The following is a 13,018-nucleotide window of genomic DNA, read 5'->3' as shown; positions in this document are numbered from 1 at the left end:
AGAAATTTTCTCTCGACTCTTGTCGCTGTTGGTAATGAGAATTTGTGTTTTAATTTTCCAAATTTTACATAAATACAAATGAAAATCACTAAGCTTTAATGACTGGAATAAAGCGCAGTCATTGCGTCAATTTCAGTTGAAGTGCATTTTTGGGTAATGTTGAAGTCGGATTTCCAACCCCAACATTTTAAATCTTGCAGATTGAAGAAGATCAAGTTAAACAGTAACCTTTTTCCTCTTTCATATGAAATGAAAATACGGGATCGACGAATTGAGTTTTCCTCTAAAATCCGGATCCAATCATACAGAAGTAGTCTACAGCCGCAATTTGGATAATGTGCCCGTTTGGTTCGGCTTTTCAAATGCTATTTGGTGAACGCAAATACCTTTAGGTGAAAATCACTTGGGAAAATGCAAGTGGTGTTTGGTAAAAATCATATGAAAACCACTTGGGAAAATGTAATTGTGTTTGGTAAATTCCTTTTACAAATGGGCTTTGGGAGGTTTTTTTTTTTTTTTAAAGTACCCTTCGACGGCGAGCCATCCAATCATACAGAAGTAGTCTACAGCCACAACCCTGCTGCCGCCACCCTACGCCAACCAGCGCTTTGCTGAAGATTTTTTTTTTTTTTCAAAACACAATTAGCATTCCAAATGTCAGCCTTTCTATTTCATCTGATTCGAAAAGTAACCAAATGCCAATATGTGGTTGACCATCATCGGCGGTTCCCCGCAGGTAGAACTATATATCATGTACAAATGACGTAAAGTTAGTGCTCAGATTAGAACAGAACAGCGGAAGTTCTTGAAACCAAATGACCCAAACTGTAGTAACTGCCATTTGGAGAGAACGCTCATGGTCAAGCTAAAAATTCAAGAAATGACCGAGTGAGACAAATGTGAGATCTTGCATTTCTAGATTTTGAGGTGGATAACCTGCAATTTTATAATTGTGGGACCCTTCAATGCAACCTTACCTCAAGTCCAACCACATACACTCGTTCTCCTTCCGCTCTCTCTCTTTCTCTCCACCCCTCCAGGCAGGCAGGTTCAGTTGCAAAACAGAGTAGACTCCCTATTTTCGTAACTCTTCACCTTTTGCACTTGAAAGTTTTCTTGAGAACTGCGTTTTTTTCAATGCCGGGAACAATTCAAATTTCAGGTACTATTGCACCAATTGATCTTCATTACTTTATGGTACTCCATTCAGTTTCATGCTAATATAGAAGCCGGTCTTTTTGAGTTCTGCTCCAGTTCTGGATATTGTTAATCTTCCCTCTCCATCACCTCCCTCTCCCATGTCCATCCAAGGTTAGTATTTTCTTTTCCTTGCTTTTTGCTCGTTCACTGTCCTCATGAAGTATCAAAATTGAAGTGTTTGGATGCTGAAGTTCTTGATTTAAGGTTTTTCTTGGGCGGTGCAGTAACAATGGGGAAAAGGGAGTATCAGATTGGAGATGATGGTGATTTCTCAATGTAAAGCTACTTGTAATTAATTCAAATCTTTTGTCCCTTTGTCGGGTTTTTGAGTTTGCGACATTAGACGTTTTGATTAGGCATTCCTCGTGGTTTTGAGTTGGTGCAGTCCATTAACTACCCTCCGTGAGAATTTGGTTGTGAAACTACTGGACAAGGATGGGAACGAGGTGTCTCGAACAGGTACGGTGGGTATTTCTAGATTTAAAAGAATACGAACTTCTGATTTCCTGGTGGAGTAAGAATAACGGGATTTAATTATTCTGTTTGGAGGAAGGTGTTGAGACCAGATTGGTTGTTGAGAAAGGCATTTGGGATGATTTCTTCCCTTTTGAAGGCTGCGGGGAAGTGCATTTGAAGATCCAGTTCACCCTCAGCGAGGAAGAGCAGAATCGAATACGAGTGATGGTAATCTTCACTTCATCTCTCTAGGCTTGCAATGTTTATAATTCAGGACTAAACTCTTTTCTTCTCTCCCCTCATTTGTCGGTTTTAGTTTTAAAGGGGGACAAGAACACTATAAGTGCCAAAATTTATGTACAACGCTTAGTTTAGTGTCAAAAGTTTCAGCCGGATCACTTGAGTGCCAAACTTTTTGAAAAACGATCACTTAAGTACTAACTCCGGTCAGTTTGGCCGGAAATCCGACATGCCATTTTTTTATTAATTTTTGAAGCCGATGTGGTTCGTCGGAGGTTTAGTCAGTATGTGCACTTCAAAACGACGTAGTTTAGCTTATTCACCCTATTTTGGTTTAATTTTATTTTTTTCTTTTTTCCTTTCCTTTCTTTTTTTTTTCCTCTTCTTTATTTTTTCCTTTTTTTCCTTTTTTGATCTTCTCTTTGTTTTCCCGGTGGCCGCCCCGGCCACCAGCGAAGCCCGGGAAGGGCTGGGCGAGGGTCGTCGTAGCCCGATCTGGCGAGGCGACCGTCGCCCTCAAAAGCCATAGGCAAGGGTTGGCCTCACATGGGTGATGGGTGGCCGGCGAGACACGTCGCCCAGGCGAGGTCGGCCCTTGCCTGTGGCTTTTGAGGGTGGCCTCGCCCAGGGCAACGGTTGCCTTGCCTTCCCCCGGGCGACGCCCAGCGAGGCCGCCATGGCCTGGGCGAGGGGCAAGCGACGCTTGGCGAGGCCACTGTGCCCTGGGCAAGGGCCGGCCTCGCCGGAGCTCGCCCACCCTCGCCTAGGCGAGGGTCGGCCGGGCCTCGCCTGTGGCGAGCAGCGGCGGCCTCATCCGGGCGAGGCCAGGCTGCCGGCCATTGCCAGTGTCCGTGTCCGGTCTACGGTTAAAGGTAGAAGAAGAAGAAAAGAAGGAAAAAAAGAAAAAAATCAGAAAAAATATTTAAAAAATCGAAATATACACATGAAAATGCCACATAGACTGATTAAAAAAAAAATCCAACTCAGATTAAAATTTTAATTACAAAAGTCACGTATTAATTTGGCCGGAATTTCTTACCGTTGGCACTTAAGTAATCGTTTTTTCTCTGATTTAGTACTTAAGTGATCTAGCGAAAATTTTTGGCACTAAAATGAGTGCCGTAGACAAGTTTTGGCACTTCTAGTGTTCTTCTCCCTTTTAAAAGGTGACGGATTTGACTCAATACACTGGAATCGATCAGTTTACTTGCCAAAAAGTAATGGCATCATCTCTATCGCAGCATTTACTCAATCGTCTATTGTTCTTTGATACGTGCGCTTAATATTCCCTTTTAGAGACTATCTGCCCTAAAGAAGAAGCATGGTGAACTTCTCAACCCCACTGCTAAAGTTGCTGAGAGTGCTTCAGCTGTTCGGAGAAAAGTTTCCACTGAAGGGAATGTAGAAACTTCAGGTTTGCTCTTAATTTTTTTTATGAAACAGCAGATAAGAACAGAAACCTTGAAGTGATTTTTAGCATTTAGAACATGTTTATCTGATGTTCACATGTCTCTCTTCAAAGTATCACTTGGACACCCTCAAGTTGGACCCGAGAAGATCAAAGCAGAAATGGCACAAGGCGCTTCAGTGTCAGATTCTTTTGAAGTAGCTGATGCAAAATCTGGAATTCATAAACTGACTCAGCCTAGTGAGAAGCAAATAATCCCAGTTAAGGATCATACACAGTGTAAGCTTTTTTTCTGTTGTTCTGGACAAGATGAAGAGCAGTTCAAGTATCAATTCTTTCTAATGGTTTCTATGACTGTTCGTGAAGCATACAGATAGAAGTGAAGATACTTCACCAAGAAATCCATCTCAGAGAATTGATTCAAGCCCAACCAGAGTTAGTTCGAAGAAAATTTTCAAAAAGATTGAGAACCAGTCGCCAAATAATGCTGTTCTTGCAACAGCTTCTAAAGGAGAAGAGGATTCTTTGTTTCCTCATGCAACGTCAACCTCCTCCGCTGTGAAAACCTCTTCGGTCTGTCCTGGACTTGGGGAAGGCATCGCTCACAATACTGAGGCACAAGATCCTCTCGAGACTACTCCAAGCAATGTAAGGAAATTGATAAGTGTGTTTGAAAGTAGTCTAGCTCAGGTATATCTAGCATGCCGCCTCCAAAATTTATTTTAGTGCGTTGCTGTGAGCTTATTACGTTTTATGTTCATGATATGTTACCCTCAATCACAATTATCAGGATATGCAACCTCGTACAAAAGCACCACCGGCTAAAACAGAACCAAGCATGTCTGGAACGGAAAATATTGATAATCATCAATTTAAAAGAACTAAGATAGAGAATAGTAAAGGAGCTGAGCTGATTCCACAGAAGGTCCATAGTCCTTTTCTTAAGGAAGAGTCGCAACAAGCTGCATCACCAAGTGAAACAGGAATTGGTCCAACTAGACCACTGCGCGGTACTAAATCTTCTCATGACACTGGGCACTCGAATTTAAAAGCGACGGAGAATCAACCAGATAGTTCACATGATTGGTCTTCCGAGCAACATGATTCTAGTGGCAATATGGTTGGAATGAGTGGAAAAGCAATAGATTCTGTAGATTCACCAAAAATCAACTTTCGAAGAGCTTCGAATGATAAAGTGAAGTCAATGAGTTGCTGCCAAAGGGAACATGATGTATTTGAGAGGTCAGATGCGTGGATATTTCCCGACGAATCCAGAAACCTTTGTATTACTACGGGAGGGAAACTGGCGATGCATCTGATGGGATGCTGCAGTATTGAAACGAGTAGATGGAGGGGGAAGAGTAGGATTTCAATCCCCGAAAATGGTGCAGAGGTATACTTACGACTCTTAGCTTCCAGTCTTTTGGTCCATAAATTGGCTGTAATCATCTATACTCTTAGGTTCAAACCTGTTAGAGCAGGACAACATTGTGAAGAGTTGAAAGAACAAAATTTGATTGTGGGTGTGTGCGTACGGGGTTGCATATCTTAGAGACAGAAAAACTAAAGTATGTCCAACTTCCCAATCTAAGACTTTACTCTTACCCTGCACTTTTAAGATCATAGAGCCTGAGGGAACTTTTTATTTAAATATGGAATTTGAAGGACGTGTTGGTATAGTTATTACGTTGTGGTAAATTCTTCGACAGTTCTTTTTTATTATGTCTGGCTGTTAGCAACAAGGTGTGCCTTTCATCTTTTCTTAATGTTAAGTTTGGATTGAAATCAATGTTTTACTTCATTAGTAGGGTATGAAAGCAGTTGGAGATTTTCATATATTGGGGCTTCTCTGACTAATTTAACATTATGCTTGGTTGGCCTATATTATAAGCATTGCTAATCTCATCTTTGTTGAACGAGACTAATTTAGCAAGTACGCATCGGCATTAGAAGCATTCATGACTGTGATTGACAGACTACATTATTGAATATAAGATCTTAAAGAGCTGTTTTTGACGATCCTTCATACCTGCGTAAATTAGCGCATGGATTTGGAGCCTTGTGAATTTGTCTTGTTAGTGATTTTCAGCATATGGAGATGAGAAGAAATGAAAATGAGGTGAAGAAAGACCAGAAGAAATCTTACGGGAAGATTAGACCAAAAACAGACAGTTCAACTGACGTCGATCCTTCAGGAGGACCGTTCGGACAGGTGGAAATTCGCAGAATTTTTCTATGTTAATTTGAATATTCATAAGAAAAGGCTAATTTGGATCATTAGTTCTCGGTGAGATCTTCATTGTTATGTTTCATACATGGCAAATAATGTTGAGAAATCCGCAGATATGGTTGCGACTGATCGGTGGTCAGTCGCATGTGTTATTGCTCAGTGACTTGCGAATTAACTGGAATCAATCATCAGTACATTATAATCAGCGGAAAAACACAACTCGAACTGAAAGAACGAAAATCCCGTCAATTGTTAAATGTTTCTCCCTCCTTGCTAGGTGATGAAAGTTGCAATTATGGTAGGATTTGGGGCTCTTGTTCTGCTCACCAGGCAAAGAAAAGACAGGTACTTGTTGTACTTCTCCTTAGCCCGGCTCATTTTATCCTTGACAGTTTGTCCTGAAAAATCTCATCCGCGATCATGACAATTGACTGCAACCCGTGAAAACATTTCATAATTGCACTAGTCAGTAGTCACTTAAATATATGATAGTTTTATCAGCCTGCTTAGTTGATCTCGATGCTGACGTCGGCCAATATCGCTGCATTGCAGATAACATTGCATCGTGGTGAAGTAGCCAGCGGACGAAATTTCACATGATCGAGCCACAATAGTGTCTGGTTAAGGATTCACATCTGCTTGTTCATATTCTTTAGTATCGGCCAAAGATATCAGCACCCTCTTTCTTTTTGCCTGATTTACACGGGTAAAAGATCTTTATGTAAGCCCCGTTGAGCTGTAACTGTACATTCCTTGAAGCGACTCGATGATCTTGAATGCGGATCATCTTCTTCTCGAGCCCGTTCTTTCTTCACCATCTTCACCAATGCTGATGATCATTAGTTCTGTTAGACAATCACCTTGCAGTTCAAATGTCCCCCGTAAGAAAGAAGTAAGATTTCTCACGGTATATCATAAAACTGAAATTTAAATCTAAATTTCTCCTCTGACTTTTGTGCTAAAACGGTCCAATGAATGTGATATAGATAATCAATAGCAATCTTTCGACAATCATTAAGGTTAAACATGATTAGTGATATCAATTAGATCGCACAATATTTTGCTCGAATTGTGAAATTTAGTGCAAGAACAATTATTGAGGGTTACCGCCTACTATTTACTCAACGGGATGAGAGGAGAGTCCTATCGTGACCTGATAAATCCGGGGCTAAGAGGTTAAGAAGACGCCTCGAAGTTATTAGAAAAAGCTGTGTTTATAATCAACATATTAGACTTATTTATCATCTTGACAACATGCAATGTTGTAGCGGGTCAATAGCTATCTTGCCAATACTTTCTTTGCACTTTTCTCACTTTCCGAGTTCGACAATCAAAATTTTATTTAAACTTTAACACCTCAAAAATTTACATCTAATATAACTTAACAACATTTAAATTCACCTTAATCATCTCGATAATCTAAAAAAAGGGAAAAAAAGCTTTAAAATATGTATTTTTTCTTTTCACAGAAACTTCATATATACCTCAGCCGAATGCCTATAACCTCCCTCCCCCTCCCAAAAAAAAGGTCAGTGTGCAAAAGCAGATTTACATTTATTATGGGTAATCTGTTCCCCGTCAGTCCGGTTCGATCCAATGGAACTGGTCATTTATTTAACATGAAGATGAAATTTAAAAAGAAAAAGGGCGAGGGATTTTGGCTTCTCTCCGGCAAAAAGAAAGAGGTTAAATAAGAGAAATCTTCCATGGCAACTTTCGGCTAGCATGATCGGAGGAATTAATTCCTCCGGACCACGTAAAAAGGGGTGACAAATGTGGCAATTATCAAAGAGGGAAGCAAAGGAGATAGTCTCCATTTTATCTTGGCAACAAATTGGCAAGGGAATCTGGCCGTGAGGAAAAGAGCATATAGAGAGGGATATTCTCTTTGGGAGATAATGTGAAATGTTGGTCAACAGGTGAGGAATTAAAAGAAAATATGAATAATAAGAAAGAGGGTAAGAGATTTAAGCGCCAATGAGAGCGAAACAAATCAATGGAAATAATCATGCCATTCTCTTCTCTTGATTTTTCGAAGAAATAAAATAACATATATATATATATATATATATATATATATATATATATATAATTGGTTTGATCCAATTCTCCCTTGTAATCGAGAATCAGACCATCTGGATACCGATTTCACTTTTAGGAACTGAGACTGAATCAGCACTCTTAGGAACCGGACTCAACCGGCCAGCTCGGGTCAGTCCGGGCGATTTTCGGTCCGATCGGTCCGTCTTGCTCATTCCTACCATTTATAATGATAATTCACAACGGGGCCACTTTGCAGATCCGTGAATTAAATGGGGCGAAACTCTAAAAACAAGGAATAGCTGTTTGGCCTTGAAGGCAAAGCGGTTCAGGCTTCAGCGGTTGATGAAGCATAAGAGAGAGAGAGAGAGAGAGAGAGAGAGCACTTGCTTAAACCCTAGCAATAGACATCCCAAAACCCTCACTGTTCAACATATACGTTGGTTTTCACTGCGCTTCTCTGCACGCATACCGTCGAGCGACCCACAAACAAAACATGGTTCGAAGCATAAAGAACCCCAAGAAAGCCAAAAGAAAGAACAAGGTCCGAGCTTTTGCTCTCTGAATTTGCAAGGATCGTTTCGATCTGACATCCATGACGAATTAGAGAATTCGCGCTTACCCTTTAAGAGAAAAGGGTGTTTCGTGGATTACGGTTTCTAAAAGGCTGCTCTTTTGGTGGTTTTTGGGGTGCAGGGATCAAAGAAGGGAGATGGGTCGTCTTCATCTTCCTCAATTCCTTCAATGCCTGCAAAGGTGTGGCAGCCAGGCGTGGACAAGTTGGAGGAAGGAGAGGAGCTTCAGTGTGACCCTTCTGCTTACAATTCCCTTCACGCCTTCCACATTGGCTGGCCTTGCCTCAGGTGCTTTGGATTGTGATTTTGTCCCTGTTTGCTTGCCTAGGAAATGCTGGGAAAGAGAGAGAGAGTCCTGAGAATTGATTCTCGAATGTTTCTTTTATTTAAATGGAAATTCTCGGATGATTGTATTTGCTTCTGCTACTTAGTCTTGTTTGTTGCTTGCATTTGCAGTTTCGATATTGTCCGCGATACACTGGGTTTGGTTCGGACTGAATTTCCCCATCAAGTTTACTTTGTTGCTGGGACTCAGGTGAGCAGCTTTGCTGATTCAGTTTTGGTTGATGTGTATGGATGCCAGATATTGTCTCTGGAAAGGTCCGAGAACTTTTTATGCTGTCTTTCTGGGCATTGCGTTTTTTACTGCTTGGAGCTTTTGTTTGTCCCCTAGAAATATCATTATTAGGAGTGGTATCATCCTTCATTAGTCATTAATGGGTAGGGTAAAAATTTGCTTCATGAAGCTCTTGGCCTATTAGAGAGGAGTATTATCTATTTGTGTCAGTCACTGCATTATCTATTTTTATCACTGGCTATGTAGTTTCCATCTTTACGGTGCTACTGTTGTTTACAGGCGGAGAAGGCTTCTTGGAACTCAATTGGGATATTCAAAGTAAGCAACATTGCTGGTAAAAGGCGTGAACTAGTGCCGTCCAAATCTATCGATGATGCTGATGAGGAGAGTGACAGCAGTGATAGTGACGAAGATAGCGATGATGAAGCAGGTGGATCTGGGACGCCAGTTTTGCAGGCAATCTCTTGTTCCCTTATGGCATTTGCCTGAGCCTTATGAAAGCTTATGAAATATGGTGTGATTTTGCATGGTGATTTTGACTCTTAATCTTTGGTTTTATTGGCAGCTAAGAAAAGTGGGCCATGAAGGATGTATTAATCGAATAAGAGCTATGAATCAAAATCCCCATATCTGTGCATCTTGGGCAGACTCTGGTCATGTGCAAGTGAGTTGGTTTTGCGCATTTGATTCTTTTTGGTTGTTGGCTTGATGCCACACTTGAGATACTTAATAGAAGAAGGCGGTTGTGCGATGGGTTTAAATGCTTCTCTTTGCTTATTTAGGTCATTTTTGCTTAACGACAAACCAATTGTAGCCTCGAACTTTTCTAGACAAAGAAGAAGCATTTTTTTTTGGCTTGTTCACGGATATTCTCATTTGTCACATCCAGGGTATCATTTGTAGCATGACCTGATCTGGCCATCATTCTTTATGTGCACTTGCCTACTTTGATCACCAGTTTCTTCTTACGTACAAGGAACGTAAACACCAGCTATCGCCAGCTAGTATTGGATAAGTTCTTCATTTCTTCCATTACATGCTGAGAGATCTCATAACTGTTGGGCCTTGGCATATCAATATTGTCGCTGTGTAAATGAAAGCATCGACATTGTTTTTACCACCTTCTCTACCCTGCCAGTGCCTATCTAAGCGATCATCTTTTGCATCCCCATGGAGCTTTCATTTTGCTTACAGTTTTAGAGTGCACCAATCCACATTGGCAATATCATAGTGAAGCCTATGATCATTTTTTAATCCTTAAATGCATCACATGTTATGGGGGAAGAGAAGAATGGCTATTTGGACTGCATTTTGTTGCTCTGCAAATTGCAAGTATTGCTTGTGGAACTTCCCTCGGGTATTCATGTACTGTTACTGGTGTAAGGCAATTGGGATCGTATGAACGGCATAATAAATGGTGATTAAGAGGGTTTTCTTATTAAAACTATTCTAAACAGTATAGAGAACTTTTTTAATGTTCTGGTTGTGGAATTTTTGTGTGTATGTTGTGTGGGTGGAGGTGGTGTTGGTTGATTTATTCTTGGACTATGAAATATTCAAGGATCCTTCAGTGACCTTGGTTATATTTATATAATTGTCTATGCTTGTGTTATTGCAGATATGGGACTTCAGTTCCCATTTGAATGCTTTGGCTGAATCAGAAACGGACGTCAACCAGGGAGCTTCCTCAGTTTTTAACCAGGCTCCTTTAATGAAGTTCGGTGGCCACAAAGATGAAGGTTACGCCATAGATTGGAGTCCTCTTGTACCTGGGAGGCTTGTGTCTGGTAGTGTCAACAGAAGTTCCAGTCAGATCTATTTTTTAATCTGTCCTCGATAGGTGTGATTGATTGTCTCTGCATTAATTGCACTTGGCAGGGGATTGCAGGAATTGCATCCATCTATGGGAACCGACATCTAGTTCAACATGGAATGTTGATTCCACTCCGTTTATTGGACATGCTGCAAGTGTTGAAGATCTGCAAGTACATCAATAAACACTTACTCCAGTTAAATATAGAATTATGAGCACCAGCTTTCATCCCGTTTAATATTAAGCAATTTCTTACTATGAATTCTGCAGTGGAGCCCCACAGAAGAAAATGTCTTCGCCTCTAGTTCAGTTGACGGAAGTATTGCGATATGGGATACCCGTTTAGGGAAGACACCAGCTGTTTCTTTTAAGGCGCACGATGCCGATGTTAATGTTATCTCATGGAGCAGGTTTGTTTACCCTTAGTATGTCCGATATGCACGCTCATTTATACCCCTGCATTGCTGATCTTATTGGTGACCCTGGAATGGTTTGAACCTGTTTAGGCTGGCTACCTGTATGCTGGCCTCTGGGTGTGATGACGGGACATTTTCAATTCATGATCTTAGATTACTCAAGGTATTTCTAATCTTTATTATTGACATAGGAAGTCATCAAGGAATGTTTTCGGAAAGAGGTGACATCTCGTGGAAACGCTTTAGAGCATGACTGCATGAGCCTCGATAAAAGCTTTACTTATTTTGATACAACTTGCCTTTTCAAGTGTTATCTTTCACAAAAAAAGTTTTTTCAATCCTTTTCTTTGTCTAGCTTTTTCTCTAGTAAGTAGCTCGTCTTCATCTGCTATGTGTTCTGTGTTCTGCAGAAGTTAATTCTGATCTATACGTGATAGTCCATTGGCAGCTTCCTGTCGAGTTAGTTTGGCAGCTAGCAACAGTTTCTCGTCTTTAGTTCTTTCTCATTAATTCGTCTTCTCTCTTTCATATCATCCAAGAAGAAATTTCCTGCCTTGGTATGCATCAAAGCTTCTTCACTCACATTTTATGGATACACATGCTTAATCTTGTGAATATGGTCTGTTCCTCATGAGGATGCTCTTTTTAGTCGCTGGACTTTTCGGTCGTATCTTTTCTTTACATTATTATATGACAAACCTAGGACTTTAAAGGGACCTGTTCAAGACGGCACCATAAATTTTCTTGCTAAAGTACTTGAAAACTTTTAGGTCCTTACTATGTTTGTTGTATCTTTTTTCTTTTGGCAGGAAGGTGATTCTGTGGTTGCTCATTTCCAGTATCATAAACACCCGGTCACCTCAATCGAATGGAGCCCACATGAAGCCTCCACATTGGCAGTATCATCGTCTGACTGCCAGCTCACGTAAGTTAACATGCATATTGGGGACTACATATGCAGCATAAAATGTCAAATATCCACAGACCAAAAAAAATGTCAATTATCCAATGTGATAAATGGTAAATGATTTGATGCTCTCACTGAATTCTCTCATTCTTGGGCTTTGACGAACAGAATATGGGATCTTTCCTTGGAAAAGGATGAGGAAGAGGAGGCAGAGTTTAAAGCCAAAACAAAAGAGCAAGTGAATGCCCCCGAGGATTTACCTCCACAGCTCCTCTTTGTTCACCAGGTACGATACATATTGCAGGCATGGGTATTAGGCATACTCTAGAAGCAGCCATTTTTCATTTCCTCGTGCTCAACCATCACTACTCTTTTAACAGGGACAAAAAGACTTGAAAGAACTGCATTGGCATGCTCAGATTCCGGGAATGATTGTATCTACTGCGGCGGACGGTTTTAACATCCTGATGCCCTCGAACATACAGAGCACTCTTCCTTCAGATGGTGCCTGAATTTTGACCAAGACCGAACAATACCCGCCGCACTTCCTCAAAGGACGCAGGCCTAAATGCTTTCCAACCGTGGAGTTGCAGTGCAACTTTCTGTGTACACTGTACAAGTCGTGCTCATAACCGCGAGTCGTGTCTGTTTTACATTTTTACAGTTCGTCTCTCTTGCTATGTTCATTAGCTTCGTTTTCCCGCTCTTGTGATGTTTTCCCGATGCGAGGGTTTCTGGGGGTTTTCAGTAGAATATTTGGTCTTGGCGGCCATCCTCAAATTTTGGAATGTTTGGTAACTTGAGATCTTTTGATCGTGAGCATCGGTATAAGTTAATGCACATATAGATACTTTTGGAGTCTGAACTTGTGAATTTCATCTGAAGCATCAGGTTCAATTTTCTGGTTTGCTTGGTTGGTTGTGCTTTTCTTTATTGTATTATGAAACATGCTTGTACTTGTAGGTGAGGAAATGAACTGGAATCTTAGAAAGAATGTCCAATCTGTAGTTGTCAGAAGACCTGGAAGTTGTTGGATGAACTATTAGCAATTAGGTTGTCATTATCATTTCAGTTCTTTCAACAACTTCCCAGAATTTTGACCTAAACTTTCTCTAAAGGTCTTCGAATACAAGGCCGAATATTATGAGAATGGACA

At 40.7% G+C, this 13,018-nt stretch overlaps 2 protein-coding genes across 9 annotated transcripts; both read left to right on the top strand.

The window, feature by feature from the left end:
• Positions 1 to 996: 996 nt before the first annotated feature.
• Positions 997 to 6,332, top strand: LOC115684603 (uncharacterized). Of its 8 annotated transcripts, none has more exons than XM_030609394.2 (12): positions 997 to 1,162; positions 1,255 to 1,311; positions 1,425 to 1,476; positions 1,586 to 1,659; positions 1,754 to 1,884; positions 3,193 to 3,310; positions 3,419 to 3,564; positions 3,671 to 3,994; positions 4,095 to 4,697; positions 5,394 to 5,516; positions 5,812 to 5,879; positions 6,087 to 6,332. In XM_030609394.2, exons 1-12 carry the CDS (start codon positions 1,138 to 1,140, stop codon positions 6,088 to 6,090), a joined length of 1,725 nt encoding a protein of 574 aa, XP_030465254.2. In that variant the 5' UTR covers positions 997 to 1,137; the 3' UTR covers positions 6,091 to 6,332. The 8 variants fall into 8 exon arrangements, with proteins under 8 accessions (XP_030465254.2, XP_030465253.2, XP_030465255.2 ...); XM_030609393.2 differs by having other exon boundaries at positions 3,419 to 3,583; positions 3,678 to 3,994; positions 5,403 to 5,516; XM_030609395.2 differs by having other exon boundaries at positions 998 to 1,162; positions 3,419 to 3,583; positions 3,678 to 3,952.
• Positions 6,333 to 7,923: 1,591 nt separating this feature from the next.
• Positions 7,924 to 12,727, top strand: LOC115684600 (protein HEAT STRESS TOLERANT DWD 1). Its single transcript, XM_030609389.2, has 12 exons — positions 7,924 to 8,118; positions 8,271 to 8,437; positions 8,606 to 8,684; positions 9,006 to 9,182; positions 9,292 to 9,390; positions 10,345 to 10,513; positions 10,605 to 10,711; positions 10,810 to 10,949; positions 11,046 to 11,118; positions 11,765 to 11,880; positions 12,031 to 12,148; positions 12,243 to 12,727. The coding sequence occupies exons 1-12, from the start codon at positions 8,071 to 8,073 to the stop codon at positions 12,372 to 12,374; spliced, it is 1,425 nt and encodes a 474-aa protein (XP_030465249.1). The 5' UTR covers positions 7,924 to 8,070; the 3' UTR covers positions 12,375 to 12,727.
• The last annotated feature ends 291 nt before the right edge of the window (positions 12,728 to 13,018 follow it).

Source organism: Syzygium oleosum, unplaced genomic scaffold (assembly GCF_021117445.2).
Source record: "Syzygium oleosum isolate NSW1041296 unplaced genomic scaffold, Sole_v2.1 Sole_v2.04, whole genome shotgun sequence".
Classification (NCBI taxonomy): domain Eukaryota; kingdom Viridiplantae; phylum Streptophyta; class Magnoliopsida; order Myrtales; family Myrtaceae; genus Syzygium; species Syzygium oleosum.
This window is presented reverse-complemented; position numbering and strand designations above follow the sequence as displayed.

What these genes read in the sequence shown, in the direction of transcription:
- LOC115684600 (XM_030609389.2), top strand. Translation starts at nt 8,071, where the DNA reads ATGGTTCGAAGCATAAAGAACCCCAAGAAAGCCAAAAGAAAGAACAAG. An exon ending in ACTTTGTTGCTGGGACTCAG is followed by an intron (nt 8,685 to 9,005) that starts GTGAGCAGCTTT and finishes TGTTGTTTACAG; the next exon opens with GCGGAGAAGGCTTCTTGGAA. An exon ending in TCGTCTGACTGCCAGCTCAC is followed by an intron (nt 11,881 to 12,030) that starts GTAAGTTAACAT and finishes TTTGACGAACAG; the next exon opens with AATATGGGATCTTTCCTTGG.
- LOC115684603 (XM_030609392.2), top strand. Translation starts at nt 1,138, where the DNA reads ATGCCGGGAACAATTCAAATTTCAG. An exon ending in GATGATGGTGATTTCTCAAT is followed by an intron (nt 1,477 to 1,585) that starts GTAAAGCTACTT and finishes GAGTTGGTGCAG; the next exon opens with TCCATTAACTACCCTCCGTG. An exon ending in TTGAAAGTAGTCTAGCTCAG is followed by an intron (nt 3,995 to 4,094) that starts GTATATCTAGCA and finishes CACAATTATCAG; the next exon opens with GATATGCAACCTCGTACAAA.